We start from the raw sequence: 19,736 nt of genomic DNA, 5'->3' as shown, positions 1-19,736 counted from the left end.
GCCTGAGTGCTTTCACACTGAGGCGCTGAGCTGGCAGGGCGTCAAAAAAAGTCCTGCATGCAGCTTCTTTGCAGCGCTTTAGGAGCGGTTAATACACCGCTCCTAAAGCCCCCTTCCCATTGAGGAAGCTTTTTTTAACGCCAAAGCGCCTGAAAAGCGCCTCAGTGTGAAAGGGGTCTTAGCAGCGCTTTACCAGCGTTTTTCGGGCGCTGGCAGTGTGAAAGGCCTCTGAAAGCACTTGGGCTTTCACATTGGGATTGCAGATGAGGCTTCTTTCAGGCGCTTTACAGGCTTTTTTTAAACGCCAAAGCGCCTAAAAAACGCCCGAAAAACGCCCCAGTGTGAAAGGGGTCTAAGCCTTATTATAGGCTTACCTGTAGGTAAAAATTACAAAAACAGGTATACAACCACTTTAACTCATGGCTGAATCAAGGGAATTGATTGTCTGCATCCATCTTGGCTTAGGGTCTTGAAACAGAATAGTGTTCTTTAATATTAGCAGGCAAGTGCACTTTGATCTGAGCCTAGTTTTAATTTTTATTTTGCTTTGCAAATAAGGGTTTTTCAGGCCACGAATATGATGATCTACTTCTCGCATATCCCTCAGCCCAGGCGCTCTGTCTGTACCATAATGCACTTCTGCACATTTCATTTTGATAATGGCCTGCCATCCGCAAGCCTCTTGGTAAGCCCGTGTTCAGAAAGCTTAGTCAGGACATGTGATCTGAGCTCGGCTGGAGGTCACAGATGGTATCTCAGCAGCAGCAAAAGAACATTTTAGGTGGAGATTCAGCGCCTGCTTTGCTCCTTCAGCTGTGCTCCACTCTTAACCCCTGAGCTGCTGGAGCAGACCGTGATGTGCCACCGCGCCGGCTGATTAAATTGATACGAAATCATATTGGTTAATATTTGTGAAGGCCTTGTCAGTCACCTCAATGTCAAGGCTTTGTGTGGAAAATTCCACTAGTCAGAATCAGTAGTTTAGAATTAATGAATTGATTTTGCCCACACTGCGAAGTGAATTATGGGCATTCTCCCATCTAGGTCCTTTGATCTGCACGGTTTGAACACAAAATAGTTTGCTCCATAACAATCCTAAAAGTGGAACTCTAGCCAAGACTCCCTTTTTTGAAAAAATAAATAAAAACACTGTGTGTGTGTGTGTATATGTGTGTATATATATATATATATATATATATATATATATATATATATATATATATATATATATATATATATATATATATAATCATACACACTCTGGGGCAGATCCACATACATACACTGCGCCCGGCGCAGATGTAAGATACGCTACGCCGCTGTAACTTACCTGGCTTTGGTTTGAATCCTCAACGAATTTGCGCCGTAAGTTACGGCGGCGTAGTGTATCTCTCGCGGCGGAATTCAAATTGGGCAGGTAGGGGGCGTGTTTCATTTAAATGAAGCGCGTCCCCGCGCCGAACGAACTGCGCCGTCCGTAAAAACTCCCAGGGTGCATTGCTCCAAATGACGTCGCAAGGACATCATTGTATTCAACGTGAACGTAAATGGCGTCCAGCCCCATTCACGGACGACTTGCGCAAACGACGTAATTTTTTTTTAAATTAGACGCGGGAACGACGGCCATACTTAACATTGAGTACGCCACCATATAGCAGCTTTAATTATACGCTGGAAAAAGCCGAACGGAAACTACGTAAAAAAATGCGACGGCCGGTCGGAAATAGCTAATTTGCATACTTGACGCGGATTACGACGTGAACGCCACTAGCGGACGCCGAAAAATTGCATCTAAGATCCGACGGAGTACGAAGACGTACGCCTGTCGGATCTAACACAGATGCTGTCGTATTTGTTGATACCAAAACAAAGATACTACGCGCAAAATTCGAAATTACGTGGTGTATCAAGAGATACGCCGCGTAATTTCTTTGAGGATCTGCCCCTCTATCTCAAAAAAAATGTACACCCCTAAGTGAAAATGTCCAAATTGAGACAAAACTGTCAATATTTTGTGTGGCAACCATTATTTTCCAGCACTGCCTTAAACCCTCTTGGGCATGGAGTTCACCAGAGCTTCACAGGTTGCCACTGGAGTCCTCTTCCACTCCTCCATGACGACATCACAGAGCTGGTGGATGTTGGAGACCTTGCGCTCCTCCACATTCCTTTTGAGGATGCCCCACATATACTCAATAGGGTTTAGGTCTTAAGACATGCTTGGCCAGTCCATCACCTTTACCCTCAGCTTCTTTAGCAAGGCAGTGGTCATCTTGGAGGTGTGTTTGGGGTCATTATCATGTTGGAATACTGCCCTGTGGCCCAGTCTCCGAAGGGAGGGGATCATACTCTGCTTCAGTATGTCACATTACATGTTGGCATTCATGGTTCCCTCAATGAACTGTAGCTCCCCAGTGCCGGCAGCACTCATGCAGCCCCAGACCATGACACTCCCACCACCATGCTTGACTGTAGGCAAGACACACTTGTCTTTGTACTCCTCACCTGGTTGCGCCACACACGCTTAACACCATCTGAACCAAATATGTTTATATTGGCCTCATCAGACCACAGGACATGGTTCCAGTAATCCATGTTCTTAGTCTGCTTGTCTTCAGCAAACTGATTGCAGGATTTCATGTGCATCATCTTTGGAAGAGGCTTCCTTATAGAACAACAACCATACAGACAAATTTATTGGTGTGTGGTATATGGTTTGAGCACTGACAGGCTGACCCCCCCACCCCTTCAACCTCTGTAGCAATGCTGGCAGCACTCGTACGTCTATTTCCCAAAGACAACCTCTGGATATGCTGAGCATGGGCACTCAACTTCTTTGGTAGACCATGGCGAGGCCTGTTCTGAGTGGAACCTGTCCTGTTATACCGCTGTATGGTCTTGGCCACCGTGCTGCAGCTCAGTTTCAGGGTCTTGGCAATCTTCTTATAGCCTAGGCCATCTTTATGTAGAGCAACAATTCTTTTTTCAGATCCTCAGAGAGTTCTTTGCCATGAGGTGCCATGTTGAACTTCCAGTGACCAATATGAGAGATTGAGAGCGATAACGGCACCTGCAAATTAACACACCTGCTCCCCATCCACACCTGAGACATTGTAATACTAATGAGTCACATGACATCGGGGAGGGAAATGGCTAATTGGGCCCAATTTGGTCATTTTCACTTGGGGGTGTATTCACCTTTGTTACCAGTGGTTTACAAGCTGTACACTCACTACTTTACATTGTAGCAAAGTGTAATTTCTTCAGTGTTGTCACATGAAAAGATATAAAGTATTTACAAAAATGTGAGGGGTGTACACACTTTTGTGAGATGTATATAAAAATATTTTATTTTACTCCTTCTTTTTTTTTTTTTTTTTTTTATAAAACGAATGCTCACATCTACTACTAGTTTTATAAAGGGTGGAAAGTAAATGTGTATATACTGTTGCCAAAATATCTAATAAACGGCACACCTGATAGCACTATTATTGTGTGAATACAAGTCTTTATATCAACAAGGTAATAAGAGCCATTAAAAAGAGGTTAGGACTGGTTTAGGCAAACAAGCCTCTAATCTTCCTCACTTAAATCCCCACGTACACTTTGGGTGTTTAGCCCTGGAGCATGGGGCTCTGGCATTTACGGCGAAACGTATTCACAGCACTTCACGTTTTCCACATTTTGTCATGTCACAGCCTTATTCCTAACTGGATTGAATTTATTTTTTTCCTCAAAACATATTGAAAGAAGTTTGTTTGAAATCTTTGATTCTTTTTTTATTTTTAATAAATTTGCAATCTAATAAAGATGATCATTCTTCCCAAATGTCTGTATGTAACATCCCACGCGCCCACGTGGTACCCAAGTTGTTTTTTAAAACTTTAGATGCACTGCTTACTTTCTTCATTTGAACGAACAACAGCGACCCAAGGCTGAGGCTGCAATGACACTCCCTAATTTGCACTCAGGGCCGCCATCAGGGGGGGCTACAGCCCATACAAGTGTAAGGGGTCCGAGCGTCAGGACGCTGGGCTCCAAGTTGGCACCTCCCCTTTGCTCTTTTCCTCCTCCTATACTAGTCCCGACTCCCGTTGGTGCCATCTGCTGCCCTGGCTTCTAACTCCCAGCCAGCTAGGGTTAAGTGTCAGTTGGTGCGCTCAAGGGGCACAGAAATGAGCCCTTCTCCCCCGATTGCTCAGTTTGGCTGGGCTGCCTGCTGGTGGTTACATACTTTATGGATGATGGAGGCCACTGTGCTCATTGAGACCTTCAATTCTGCAGGAATTTTATTTTTGTACCCTTCCCCAGATCTGTGCCTCGATGCAATCACATCCCGGAGGTCTACAGACAATTCCTTTAGACTTTTATGGCTTGGTTTGTGCTCTGACATGCACTGTTAACTGTGGGACCTTATATAGACAGGTGTTCACCTTTCCATATCATGTCCAATCAACTGAATTTACCACATGTGAACTCCTAATTAAGTTGTAGAAACATCTTTAGGATTATCAATGGAAACGGGATGCACCTGAGGCTGTGAATACCTATGTACATTTTATTTTTTTCCGTTTTTTATTTTTAATACATTTGAAAAGATTTCAAACAAACTTCTTTCATGTTAGAGTTTTGTTGAATCTAATAATATTAATCGGTTTTGGAATAAGGCTGTAACATAACAAAATGTGGAAAAAGTGAAGCACTCTGAATACTTTCCGGATGCACTGTAGGTGCAGGACACAGATGCACCATCCAGTCCTGCTACAGGCAGCCTGTCAAAATTCTATGAGAGGCTGAAAGCTGCTGCAGCTGAATGGTGCCCCTAAGAGTACAAATGCTTACGGCTAAAAGCACTCAGGGAAGAATGCCGGGAACGTAGACTCCTTGCATTCTCAGCCATCATCCCTAAGCAATAATACTGCTAGGTGCATCAGCCGTCAGGCTCAGAGTTTGACAGGGGGTGTACGGTGCATCTGTGCCCTCCACCTGCACCTAAATGTCAGAGCTCCATGCACCATGGCTAAATGCCTGGTCCTGTGAGGAAGGAGAGGGAGCAGTGTTGTTGCTTTCAGGTACAGCTAACGCACTCCTCCTCTCAGGCTAGCAGTGCTGCTGTGTCTTCTGTGCTCCTTCATCCAGAGTAGTGTCTGTATAATTCAGAAGGTGTGTTACCCATCTATTGATTAGTAAGCTACGATATAAAACCTTTTTGGTTTAATGCTGCTGGAACATTCAATTTAGATCGACTTTCCAGGTGCATCAGAACAAAGGGTGTGCAAATTCTTTGTTTTCTTTAAAAAATTGTAACTTTTTTTTTTTTTTTTTTAATCATACTTACCTTGGTGGATGCAGCATTGGTCCAAACACTGATCGCTCGGTTTCAGAGCTCCCTGAGCAGAGGGACAGCTCTTTGCTCTGCTCCCTCCTTGCTCATTGGAGTGCTGAGCTGTGGAGGGGGCAACCGGCTCAGGCTTTCAGTGGCTCGCTGAGAGGCTAAGCCGGCTGTCAGTCCAGGCACCTAGCGAATCCAAACTTAACTGTCGTTATGATGCCATGCCTGGACTGACGTCTGTGATGTCAGCAGAGAGCGGACTCTCAGCTGAAACTGGGTCACAGGAGTGCAAAATGAACTGCACTCCCGTGACCCATAGGAGAAGCCCAGCAAAACGAGCTGGACTTCTCCTTTAAGAAAGCCACGACCTGAGTAGAGTCTGAACGTACTTCACAATGTAGTTCACTTTTAACATCCGATTTTGGAAAATGAATGCAATTTCCTGAATGAAAACCACTTGCACCGTTAAGCCTCATTCACGCAGGCGCTGTGGCCCGTACAGCGTGAATGGGCAGTTTATGTAGCTGGAGCTGCATACAGGCAGCCTATGTAACTCCCAGGGTAGGGGTCTCCAAACTGTGGCTCTTGCTTGTTTTTTTCTGGCACTTGGGGCCATCCACTGACATCAATGAAGCCACTTGTTTTAGGTTAATAGGTGTGAAGGGGTGGCTGACTGACCCTGAACCCACACGGACTTCTGGGTCCACTTATCTGCCCCTGCACGCCTTTAAAATTAGGATGAGTGGCTGTGTCTCAACAGCTACTGCATCCCCACAGGGTAACATAGGCTGCCTGCATGCAACTGTGGGTGGCTCCAGCCACATAAACGGCCCATTCATGCTGCATGGGCCACAGCACCTGTGTGAATGAGGCCTTAGAAATTCAATAAAAAAATTTCCATCCTACTTTTTCAAATTGGTTTTTCGCTGCAATACGTTTTGAACCCAATGATTAGACATTCAAACTAATGTTTAGAATATGAATTTTTTAACAAAATTCTACTAGTGTAAGGCCAGCTTAAAGTGGTTGTAAACCCACTTTTTTCACTTTTACCTACAGGTAAGCCTATAATAAGGCTTACCTGTAGGTATAAAGAATATCTCCTAAACCTGTACGGTTTAGGAGATATTCCACTCGCAATGCGCTGCTGATTGCAGCGGGGCATGCGCAGGGGGTAAATCCACGGCGAAAGGACCGGCAGCCCCCGGACCTTGCCGAATTTAAATCTCCTGCGCGCACGTGCCGGAGTGACGTCATCGCCGCTCCAGCCAATCACATCGCGGGAGCGGCGATACCCGGAAGACACGCCGGAGCAAGATGACATCTCGCTTGGCGTGGACCAGGTAAGTGTTCTTCACCTCGTTCCAAGGTAAGTATTTCATAATCAGCCAGTATGCGGTGCATACTAGCTGATTATGCCTTTTGCCTTGCAGGTTTAAAAAAAAAAAAAAAATTATGCGGTTTACAACCGCTTTAAGGGTTAACAACTGTGCATGTTCCCCTTAGTCTTCTGGTGTAAGACGTCGGGAGTCTTTTCACGCCGCACTTTCCAGAGAGTTCCGTAATGCTCTATCCCTGGTGTCAATCATACATTGTTCTGAGAACAAGGGATAAACTGTCTGGGCTCTGTGTGCGTATGTATGTGTGTGTACAGGCCTTTCAGGCCGTTCTGGCCATAGACGCTTTGTTTGTTTGCTCTGTAAACAGACTGTTTAGAATCTTTTGGTTTATCCATCAATCGATATTGATTTTTTTTTCTCCCTTGGCCGTCCCAAAGCAAACAGCGATTGCAGACCTGTAGGTTTGAATTAAACTGTGGTGAATATAATGGATCCATTTCTGTAAGATGAATAAAGCAAGAAGTAAATGGACCACCCCCTGGAGCGTGCCTTAAAGTGATATTGAAAGCTCTTTTTTTTTTAACCCCTTTCACGACTGTTCGTCAGCTTAATGACTACAACGTGGTTGCACATTGCCGGGAGGGTGTGATAGGATCTTCCCTTGCTCACGCTTCCCACACACTCCTGCGGCGCCCATTGGCAGTGATCTGTGATTGTTCTGTCTTTCAGACACAGCTGATCACAGATCGGGGTGAAGAGCCAATCACAACAGCTCTTTACCATGTGACAAGTTGTGTCATAACATAAGTGTAAACAGGACTTGCCCATGACTAAGCACTAACAGTGTGCGAAACGCGTCGGCTGTCCCTTCTTGTGACTGTATTTTTTGGATTTGTATGTCCAGCTTTTATCAATAAAAGACTACTTTTTTAAGTTTCCCTGGAGTGCGGCTGTCCATTTATCTCCATTTTTTGTATCAGGACTTGCCCATAAGTGGCAATCCACATGGGGCATTTACACTGATAATCAGAGCACTGCTCATCAGTGCCTTGATTACCAGTGCAGCCCCAACAGTGCCCACCAGTGCTGCCACTCAATTCCTATCATTGCCGCCTATCGGTGCCCATCATTGCTGCCTATCCATGCCTAAGAGTGCTCATATCAGTGCTGACTAACCAGTGCCCATCAGTACAGCCTCATAAGTGCACATGAGTGAAAGAGATAAATTTACTTATTTACAAAATTATATGACGGAAACGAAGAAAAAAAAAATGATGTGTGCGTAAAAAATATATATAATATGTGTGTATGTGTATGTGTGTGTGTGTATATATGTATGTATGTATGTATGTATGTATGTATGTATGTGTGTGTGTGTGTGTGTGTGTGTGTGTGTGTGTGTGTATATATACAAATCTCTGTAGTCTTTTTTTTTTTTTTTTTCCTTAAGAAAAAGATGAAAAACCCAGTGGTTAAATACCACCAAAATAAAAATGTTCTATCTGTCTCAAAAAAATGATAAAGATTTTGTCTGGGTGCAGTTTTGCATGACCTCGCAATTGTCATCCAAAGTGTCACAGTGCTGACAGCTGAAAATTTGGCTTGGGCGGGAAGGGGGTGAAGGTGCCCAGTAGACAAAGTGGGCCAGATTCACAGAAAAAGTACGCCGGAATATCTGCTGATACTCCGGCGTACTTTCAAATTTGCCGCGTTGTATCTTTATTTGTAATTCACAAACAAAGATACAATGGCTTTTGGCTAAGATCCGACAGGCGTACGGCTTGGTACGCCTTCAGATCTTAGGATGCAATACTTCGGCGACCGCTGGGTGGAGTTTGCGTCGTTTTCCGCGTCGGGTATGCAAATCCACGAAGGTACGCGCGTACGTGGCATTCTCTTACGTCGTCGCTAGTCGGTTTTTCCCGTCGCAAACTTAAGCCTGCTATTTCATGGCTTAGATTTAGACCAGCCATGTTAAATTATGGCTGTCGATCCCGCGTCGAATTTCCAATTTTTTCATTTTTTTGCGTAAGACGTCCGGGAATACGAAAGGATGTAACGCACGTCGCCGTTCAAAAAACACGTTGGGGCGCCGTAATTTCCCGCAAAGCACGGCGGGAAATTTCCTAACGGAGCATGCGCAGAACGTTCGGCGCGGGAACGCGCCTAATTTAAATGGTACACGCCCCATTTGAGTTAGGCGGGCTTGCACCGGACGGCTTTACGCTACGCCGCCGCAAGTTTACACGCAAGTGCTTTGTGAATCAAGCACTTACGACCAAAACTTGCGGCGGAGTAATGTAAAGGGGATATACGTTACGCCGCCGTAATTGTTCGTGAATCTGGCCCAGTGTGTCCAAGAGGGTTTAAGTCTACTATAGTCTACCTAAGTACAAAAACATTTAGAAATTCTACAACCTTCAGATAAAAATGTGTTTAACCCACCTTACAATTTTCATAGGTACTGGAAGTGGCTCTCTTTCCCACGCCATCATACGGACAGTGGCACCGACAGGTCACTTGTACACTGTGGAGTTCCACCAGCAGAGAGCTGAGAAGGCCGTTGAGGAGTTCCAACAGCACAAAGTGGATCATCTGGTAACTGTGAAGAATCAGGATGTGTGTAAGAATGGCTTTGGAGTATCTCATATTGCAGATGCCGTGTTCCTGGATATACCATCGCCCTGGGAGGCCATCGGTCATGCAAAGGATGCTTTGAAGATTGAAGGTATGATCAGGGCTTTTTTTCAGCAGGAACGTGGGGGAACGCAGTTCCGGCACCTTTAGCTCTAAATGTATGTAATGGTAAGGGGTGCTGGGGTGTACTGGAGGGTCTAATAATGCTGGCTGCTGGGGGATCTATTGTTGCTGGAGAGGATCTATTTTTTCAGTGGAAGGGTCTATTGTTGCTGGGGAGGTCAGTTGTCGGTGGGGGGATCCTATTATACTGTGAGACAATCGTTGCTGGGAGACATGTACTGTGAAGGAAGGGGTCTATTGCTGCTAGCTGTTCAGAGTCTATTGTTGCTGAGGGTGCTCCATTGTACAGGGGATCTATTTTACTTCCTATCATTAACAAATTGCATACAAATAACTTGGCACCACCAATTGATACTTGGTTCTGTATCCATTACTGAGAGGTGGGTGGGGGTAGAAAACCAAGGAACGGTGCTCGGAAGTGATGGGTAGGGGGTGGAACCAAGGAATGGTGCTCAGAGGTGGGTAGGGTGTGGATCCAAAGAATGGAGCTTAAAAGGTGGGTAGGGGGTGGAACCAAGGAATGGTGCTGGGAGGTGGGTAGGGGGTGAAACCAAGGAACGGTGCTCATGAGGTGAGTAGGGTCTGGAACCAAGAAATGGTGCTCGGAGGTGGGTAGGGGGGTGGAACCAAGGAATGGTGCTCGGAGGTGGGTAGGGGGGTGGAACCAAGGAATGGTGCTCGGAGGTGGGTAGGGGGTGGAACCAAGGAATGGTGCTCGGAGGTGGGTAGAACCAAGGAATGGTGCTTGGAGGTGGGTAGGGGTGGAACCAAGGAATGGTGCTTGGAGGTGGGTAGGGGTGGAACCAAGGAATGGTGCTTGGAGGTGGGTAGGGGGTGGAACCAAGAGGTGACTCGGAAGGAAGGAGTTCCTGCACCTATTCTCTGAAAAAAAATAGCCCTGGGTATGATGAATAAACAGGGAATTTAAATCTGTTTTTCCATACCAACCAGTCAGATGTTTGTCTTCCTCGTCTATGAGAACACTATCTCCTACCCTGACACACGTCTAAATTAGGTTTGTGTGGTTAAATTATTGTGAACACTTCTGGTTCAATGTGCAAACCCATAGCTTATATCCCCTTTGATGGAGAAGGAAAGGTTTTGACAGGACAGATTGCTGTCTGTGTCCCCATTGTAGTGACCTCTTCTTCATGTCCAGTTAACAGGATGTCCCAGGGACTGGAGTTATTCAAAAATGATGTATGCTGTTCATACTCGGTTCCTTTTGAGTTTTTCATTTTCTGTATTCTGCAAAAACCTGGTTGATCCTGCTGTTCTGTCTACCCCTCCTGTCCATGCCCCCACTGTAGTTGGGGATTTTGCAGAGCAGTGTTGACAGCTAGTTTACATGTTCAGTTTTCAATGTTTTTTCTACCCTGAGCATTTCCTCCCTATCATATCTGAGCAGCCCATGTGACTATGGAATCGCACATGTGGACGTGTACACAGTGGTAAATGACAGCCCACTCCCTCCCTCCATACCCACTAACCAGCTAAACACAGTGGAGGTAGGATATTACATTTTGATTGATGGAGGCTTCACCTCCCTGTTATTCTAAGACACATGCTAGAGTTGCGTGACAGCTTGCGACTGGCAGAAATCTGTCCATACAATACTAATGGTAAAATTAATATTTAATTTTAAATATATATTTGTATGGCAATTTAAAACAATTTTATTGTGTTGATTGTGTTTTTTTTTTTTTTTTTTTTTTTTTAAACTTATGACCAGCAGCAGAGGACTAGAAGCTCCTCCTGCTTATGTTTCCCTGCAGACAGGCTGCGAAAGAGCTGGGTCATGTGACAGATGTGTACTGACCCGGACTAAAATAATTACATTGCCATCATCCACATACAGAAAAAGAAGGGAGAATGTAAATAAAACAGTATTTGTTTAGTATCACTTTACAGGTATACAGTATTTCTCCAGTGTGAACTGATGTAGTAGCTTTCGTATGATTTTGAAATGATTTTCACTTCTGTATGGTTTTAATTACCCTTCTTTTTGTGGCAATGCACATCCCAAAGTTTTCCGCACTCTGGTTCCCAGCGCACTGCAATGCCCAGAGGGGTGTGTCTGACCAGGCTTGTAAGATTAGAGAATACACTGGACAGTGTGGGCCAACTCTGGTGCCCATTAGGCTGTTCAGTCCTATTTAGACGCATTGAGGTTGATTTACTAAAGACAAATAGGCTGTGCACTTTGCAAAGTGCAGTTGCAACTCTGCAAAAGCAGTTGCTCCAGCACTTGGTAAAAGAGCAGAAGCTCTGCTGACTTCCATCATCCAATCATGTTCAAGCAAAAGTGCTGCTTTTTTTAATTCCTTGCACGCGATTGGGTATTCTTTGCAAAGTGAAGCTTTACCCCATTTACTAAGCTCTGGAGCAACTGCACTTGCATAGTGCAACTACACTTTGCAAAGTGCACAGTCTATTTGCCTTTAGTAAATCAATTCCCACTGTACAACATTGAAGTTGCTGTTCTCTGTTGGAGCGATCCCTTCACCTCTTCTTCACTTCCTATCTTATAAAAAAAATTGTATCCAGGACAAGAAGTGAGGGGAAACCTCTCTAAAAGCAACACAGACAGACGTGAAAATGGTTTCTTAGATTAACCACTTAAGGACCGGACCAATATGCTGCCTAAAGACCCAAGGTGTTTTTACAGTTCGGGACTGCGTCGCTTTAACAGACAATTGCGCGGTCGTGCGACGTGGCTCCCAAACAAAATTGGCGTCCTTTTTTCCCCACAAATAGAGCTTTCTTTTGGTGGTATTTGATCACCTCCTCTGCGGTTTTTAGTTTTTGCGCTATAAACAAAAATAGAGCGACAATTTTGAAAAAAATGCAATATTTTTTACTTTTTGCTATAATAAATATCCCCCAAAAACATATATAAATTTATTTTTTTTTCCCTCAGTTTAGGCCGATACGTATTCTTCTACCTATTTTTGGTAAAAAAAAATCGCAATAATCGTTTATCGGTTGGTTTGCGCAAAATTTATAGCGTTTACAAAATAGGGGATAGTTTTATTGCATTTTTTTTTTTGTTTACTACTAATGGCGGCGATCAGCGATTTTTACACATTTTTGGAACCATTGTCATTTTCACAGCAAAACATGCATTTAAATTGCATTCTTTATTGTGAAAATGACAGTTGCAGTTTGGGAGTTAACCACAGGGGGCGCTGTAGGGTTCACTTTGTGTGTGTTTACAACTGTAGGGGGGTGTGGCTGTAGGTGTGACGTCATCGATCGTGTCTCCCTATAAAAGGGATCACACGATCGATGCAGCCGCCACAGTGAAGAACGGGGAAGCCGTATTTACACATGGCTCTCCCCGTTCTTCAGCTCCGGGGACCAATCGCCACACTCGAGTGGCGATCGGGACCCGCGGTCCCGGAGCTTCGGACCGGGTCGCGGGAGCGCGCCACAGGCGCGCGCCCGTGACCCGCGGCTGGGTGCTAGTACAGGACGTATATATACGTACATGTGCCCAGCCGTGCCATTCTGGCGACGTATATGTGCAGGAGGCGGTCCTTAAGTGGTTAAAGCGGAGTTCCGTGTTTTTTTTTTTTTTAGAAAAGTCAGCAGCTACAAAATGTGTATCTGCTGACTTTTAATAAACACACACTCCACCTGTCCCATGATCCAACATTGTGGCCGCCTGAACCCTCGCTTCTTTCCCTCTCCTCTCCCCGTCGCCGGCATTACAATTGTGGGCACCCGGCTGTGACAGCTTGTGGCTTCACAGGCAGGTTAACGCACTGCACCTCCTTAATGTTGGGGCAATCTTCTGGGACTTGTGACGTGTCTCAGAAGATAGCACGGAGGGAGGGGAGGGGAGAACTTCCGGTCAGATCGCGTAGGCGTTCTGACCGGATGTGGGAGCGGGTACCTGTCAAAACTCCCGCTCCCCCTCCAAATAATTGACATGCCAAATGTGGCATAGGAGGAGTGGAGCTCTGCTTTAAAGCGGAGGTTCAGCGGACGTTTTTTTTTTTTTTAAACCATGCAAACAATAAAATCATCGCAATGTTACACTCACTGTTCTGGTGATTCATCTCCCCCCATGTCAGGTTCCCATTAAAAAACAAAGTTCTAAAATAAGGCTTCTGCCGGTTTCATCGTGCTTGTGGGCATGTGAAGCCCACAAGCATTAACTTCCTGGTTCCAGTGAATGCTGAGCGCCGTAAACCGAGCAGGTTGCTACTAGACTTATACACAGGTCAGTACGGGGAAGCAGACGATCTTGCGAGATTTTCGCAGCGGCGATCCTCACTGACTCCTGGGAATGCTGACACTTAGCTCCCAGGAGACAGTGTGCCGCCGAGGAAAAGGAACGACTACGCCTACTCCCGCGGGGGTAACAGACAGGAAGTCCAACAATGAAGACAAATTGGAAGGTAAATTCAGCACTTAACATTTTTTTGAGTGGTTTTGGCTAAAACCAATAGCTATCTTTTTAGTGTCATCACAGACACAATGAATTGTAAAGGTCCTGCTAGCACGGCTATTTTTTAACAGAACCCATTTCTGTTTACCTCTACATTCCATTTTACATGAAACAATAAGTGCCTGGAATTAATCTGCATTGGGGCCTGGACGACTCGCAGTAATCTAATGTTTTCACCTAATGGATTTTGTCTGCTGGAAATGAAAGCAGATATTAACATAGCTGGAAATGGCTCTTATGGAGAAAAAAACAGATTATGTCTCGGGGATTCATGAAATTGCTCACAGATTACAGATTTGTAATATGTTGTATTTCTTTTAACCTTGAATAGTCTGCGTGTGACAGAAGGTGACCCAACGATGGCGGTTCTTTGGTAAAACTTCTGTGTTTCCTGTAGCAACCATTGATCTCCCTTGTGTCATTGCTCCAATAGAGGATTGAAAATGAAGAAGGAAGAATGGCATTGCTTAGGATATCCTAGACATTTGATGCCAAGAGGCACCAGTAAGTGCATCCAGTAAAATAGAGTGGCAATGTGCAGATAGTTATATTATTCTATTAGAATTTATTGTACTCTTTACAGTGAACAATGCCTTGTTTCCACTGAACGGAACGGTTCGGGTCAGTAGATTTGGAACGGTTTAGAACGGATCGGTCTATTCTCGTGACGTTTCCACTGCAAATCGGACCATCGGGGACCATACAGGATTTAGAAAAAATGCCTAGCGCGTCCACCAATCAGTGGAATGTATTGCATCTCCGCCCTAATGGAACCATTCCATTTTCTATGGCCCCACATCTAAAGCAGGACCCAGAATGGTCCGGTACGGTTCGGTTTTATGGCACACTTTCATAATGGAAACACCCAAAATAGCGTACCGTACCGAACCGTTCCGCTCAGTGGAAACGAGGCACAAATGACCAACAAAACGTGAATACAAGCCACTCTGTTCTTGCTGTCACTACATAAAATATTTGAATGCTCTTCACTGGCTCCTATGTGCCCATCCAATCTGGGCATTCTACCGACATCCACTGTTAGGTGTATCGTTCTCACAAAATCTCTCTAAAACCTTTAAAGACCTAAAAGGTTTTGCAGTTTATGGTCTATCACATTTTGCATAACTTCTGGCGGGAGTCAAACTGTTTTTAAAAATATAGTACTCCGTAGGTTTTTAACTCAAAATGGATTTATTTTTACAAAAACAGAGGTCAAGATATGGCATTTGAGTTACTTATTCACTTATGAAAAATAATGTCATACTACAGTATTTATCGGGGTATTGCGCGCTCCGGCGTATGGCGCGCACCCCTAAAGTGGACCTGCATTCCGGTAAAAAAAAGATTTTAGTACTTAGTTTTGGTGTCTTGCGCGGCGTCCATCGTCAGGTCCGGCGTCCGTCTGCGGCTTCGGTGGTGTCCTCCTCGTCGGGTCCGGCGTCCTTCTGCGGTGTCCTCCCTGCTCGATTCCCGCGGTGAGTTTGAACCACTACGCCGGCATATACCGAGTGCAGTACACTCAGGTATAGTCGGGCAGGCTCGGCTCCTCTCGCGGTCACGTCCTGTGCGTCCTGTACGTCCAGGACGTGACCGCGAGAGGAGCCTACCCGAGTGTACTGTGCTCGGTATATGCCGGCGCAGTGGTTTAAACTCGTGCGGGTATCGGCGTATATCGCACGCCCACGATTTTGCCCTGATATTCAGGGCAAAAAAGTGTGCGGTATACGCCGATAAATACGGTATGTTGTGTTTTTGTTGGGATTTAATATTTGCTGTATACAATAAGTAAAGACTATTTGAGTCCAGGTACTTTTCTGTTTATAGAGTGACACTTTCATGCTCAACCCATTTGTTCTCCTGTGTTGTCACCCTGTCCCAAGGGCTTCTGATGAAGTGCCCATTTCGGGACACATTATGCCCACTGTTGTCACCATCAGGAAAACATCCCTGAGAAATGCAATTCAGCAATGGCTGGATGGCATGTAGACAGGAAGTGGCTGCAAAGAGACTGTACAAGATCAGCAGCCCCGAGATGAAATAAAGGATGGAAAGAATAAGTGTCGGTTGATAATAAAATAATACACGGTGCTTTGGCAAATTCATCTGTTTGTCTCAGTTAGGGACATGGGGCCAGATTCACAAAGGGGATACGACGGCATATCCCTGTTTCTATCTATGCGGCTGATTCATAGAATCAGTTACGCATAGATATCCATAAGATCCGACAGGTGTAATTGTTTTACACTGTCGGATCTTAGGATGCAGTACCGCGGCCGCCGCTGGGGGGAGTTTGCGTCGTAAACCAGCGTCGGGTATGCAAATTAGGAGTTACGGCGATCCACGACATATTTTCGCGTTCGCTACGTCGCCGCTAGTCTAGTTTCCCGTCGCAAATTTAGTCGTCATTTTGGGTGCCCTAACTTTAGTCAGCAATCGTATTGCTGTCTAAAGTATGGCCGTCGTTTCCGCGTCGAAATTTTAAATTTAACGTCGTTTGCGGAACACGTCCGGGAATACGGAAGTACGCTATGCACGTCGCCGTTCGGAAAAATGACATCACGGCGCGCAAAGCACGACGGGAATTGCGAAACGGAGCATGCGCAGTAGGTCCGGCGTGGGAGCGCGCCTAATTTAAATGGCACACGCCCATTTGAATTGGCCTGCCTTGCGCCGGAGGCCGCCGGCGTAGTTTTCATCGCAAGTGCTTTGTGAATCAGGCACTTGCGATGAAAACTTGCGGCGGTGTAACGTATTTACGATACGTTACGCCGCCGCGATTCTACGTGAATCTGGCCCAGAGTTATAAAGCGGTGAATCTGACATTCACCAAACATTGTCTGTAGGAGAATCTTTCAGGTCCATGTGTAAATGACAGTGATCGATTCTTCACTAGAGAATGTTAGATGAAAGTCACATTTTTTTTAATTCTCCATAAATAGACCCCTGAGTGTTTACATGTACTTAAATTGCGGTTTTCCATTTTCTTAAAGGAAATCTTCATCATCCCAAACTATTTGCTTAAATTACTGAACAGATCCTGTGTATGCAGAAAATTGCGTTACATTGAGATTATGTTGGAAGGATGAATGATCTCTTGTGGATTTTATTACATTTTCCTGGCGTATGTGGCTTGGCTTTACCTACCGGTAGTTAACCTTTTCACCCGCTGTGCAAGAACATGAAGACCTTCCCAGACAATCACGTCTTCTGATCCTTCAGATGAAAAGCACACAGGATACATTTTGTGTAGCAATAAAACCATGCAAGGAATCGTGTAAAACCTGCAATAATGAATATTAAATGGTAAGGAAGCACAGAGACACTGAAATGATGGCCGATGCTAAAACAGACCCAGAAACAAATATATATTTCTCATGTTAGAGTGGACCTGAGCTCAAAAAGTGAAGATTATCTATGTTGTATATCTACAAGCAGGGCTCAAAATTTCAAGTCCTGAGCCACTAGCCAGGCCTCAAGAATTACTCGCCACCAGTTGCCCCACCTAATTCATACACTGCCCTGCGCCTAATTGCACCCGTAAACACGCCCCCGTAGATAATCTCATGGAGTGACAATGTTTTATGCAGAATCAAGTTACAAAATTAAATATTACCAACAACAACTTTAACAAAATGGGACAGGGCACTGGGGGCAGACCAGAGGGACAGGGCACTGGGGGCAGACCAGAGGGACAGGGCACTGAGGGCAGATCAGAGGGACAGGGCACTGGGAGCAGACCAAAGGGACAGGGCACTGGGGGCAGACCAGCGGGACAGGGCGCTGGGGGCAGACCAGCGGGACAGGGCACTGGGGGCAGACCAGAGGGACAGGGCACTAGGGGCAGACCAGAGGGACAGGGCACTAGAACTGGGTATCTTCCCCATTCTCTTGCTGTCTCCTTTGCAACTCCCATCCATCCTCTCTCTCTCTCTCCCATTCATCTCATCATCAGGAGCCTGTGTGTGCGGCTCCACGCTTGCATGTCCCCACTTCCCCCTTTTATTCAGGCTGGCAGAGAGGAGAGGAGCTGCAGCACAGCGGGAGGGAGTACAATCCAGCGCTGAGATCCACACAACTGCACAGCCATTGACACCATAGCACAGCGCACACTGACAGCGCACAGCACACATTGAGACCAGTCTGTTCACAGTGCTCAGGCTAAACTGTTGGACACCTACATAGAGCACAAGGAGAAGATAACTGCACAAACTAGAAGGCTGCCGCTCTCATGTCAGGGCAACTTTCAGTGAGCGCTGCACCGGAGTGGTAATTTTTGCAATCCTCCACCTCACTCATTACTTTCTGCTCTCCAGCTACATTGGTCGGGGCCCGGGGGAGGGGGGCAGGCTCAGCGAGGTCATACTGTTAGGTCCCATGGCTTAATGAGAATTGTAAGGAGAGCACCTGTGTACTGCTCTGCCTGTGCGCGGCTCACCAGACTACTTTTCCTGAGCATGCACCTTTCCTCTTCGGCCGCCAATCTCATCGGGACTCTAAGTGTAGACACAGATTGGAGGGAGATTGGTCATGCAGCCCTGTCATCACACGCCCCCAGCTTAAATCCACTCGCCAAATGCTAGTAGGCGAGTGGAAATTTTGAGGGCTGTACAAGTGTTACATTTTTTTAGGGTACTGCCTAGGCAAAGTATCAATTGTCTGTGAATACTGAAAAATTGCATGGTACTTCCTGGTATGTGAGGGTGCCTAGGCACACCTGTGGCTGCAGTGTCATAGCTGTATACCTGTGGTGTAAAATCTTGGTATCAGTGCTGATACTGAGTATTTGTACTCGTGCAATGAAACCAATACCTTTTTAACCACCTCAATACCGGGCACTTTCACCCCTTTCCTGCCCAATCCATTTTTCAACGCTGTCACAATTTGAATGACAATTGCGCGGTCATGCTACACTTTACCCAAATTATATTTAAGAATTTTTCTCCACAAATGGAGCTTTCTATTGGTGGTATATGTTTTACTTTTTGCTATAATAAATATCCCCAAAAATATATATAAAAAAATAATTTTTTCCTCAGTTTTGGCCGATACGTATTCTTCTACATATTTTTGGTAAAAAAAAAATCGCAATAAGCGTATATTGATTGGTTTGCGCAAAAGTTATAGCGTCTACAAAATAAGGGATAGATTTATAGCATTTTTTTTTTTTTTTACTAGTAATGGATGGCGATCAGTGATTTTTATCGTGACTGATATTGCGGCGGACACACCGGACACCTTTGACACTATTTTGGAACCATTCACATTTACACAACGATCAGTGCTATAAATATGCACTGATTACTGTGTAAATGTGACTGGCAGGGAAGGGGTTAACACTAGGGGGAGATCAAGGGGTTAAATGTATTCCCTAGTGAGTGATTCTAACTGTAGGGGGAGGGGATTGGCTGGGGGAGGTGACCGATTTGTGTTCCTATGTACAAGGGACACAGCATCGGTCTCCTCTCCCTGACAGGACGTGGATCTCTACACACAGAGATCCATGGGTACTGCTCAGTTACTGGTCAATCGCAGGTGCCCGGCGGACATCGCTGGCGCCAGGCACGCGCATTGGGTTACCAGTAATGCAGAGGGTGCGCGCGTGCCCCCCTAGTGGCTCTGCAAGGCGAGGACGTCCTATGAACAAGAGCACTATCTTGCCGCCGTCAATTGACGGCGGCCAGTGGTTAAGGTACTGTTTGAGCCCATACAAAATATTTGAATTTCATCTGTGTGTTTAGCTGTTTGTCCCCTTCCCTTTAACCACTTCATTACTGGGCACTTAAACCCCCTTCGTGCCCAGACCAATTTTCAGCTTTCAGCGCTGACGCATTTTGAATGACAATTGCGC

At 45.5% G+C, this 19,736-nt stretch overlaps 1 protein-coding gene across 3 annotated transcripts in view; it reads left to right on the top strand.

Moving 5' to 3' along the window:
* Positions 1-19,736, top strand: part of TRMT61A (tRNA methyltransferase 61A) — a 56,668-nt gene that overhangs the window by 9,706 nt on the left and 27,226 nt on the right. For all 3 annotated transcript variants that reach the window (XM_040331948.1, XM_040331946.1, XM_040331949.1), the window contains exon 3: positions 9,134-9,400. In XM_040331948.1, the coding sequence (XP_040187882.1) occupies positions 9,134-9,400 (267 nt within the window). The remainder of the gene's footprint in view (positions 1-9,133; positions 9,401-19,736) is intronic.

The sequence above is a fragment of the Rana temporaria genome, chromosome 13 (assembly GCF_905171775.1).
Source record: "Rana temporaria chromosome 13, aRanTem1.1, whole genome shotgun sequence".
Lineage (NCBI taxonomy): Eukaryota > Metazoa > Chordata > Amphibia > Anura > Ranidae > Rana > Rana temporaria.
The sequence above is the reverse complement of the archived record's forward strand: the minus strand, read 5'-3'. Positions and strand labels throughout refer to the sequence as shown.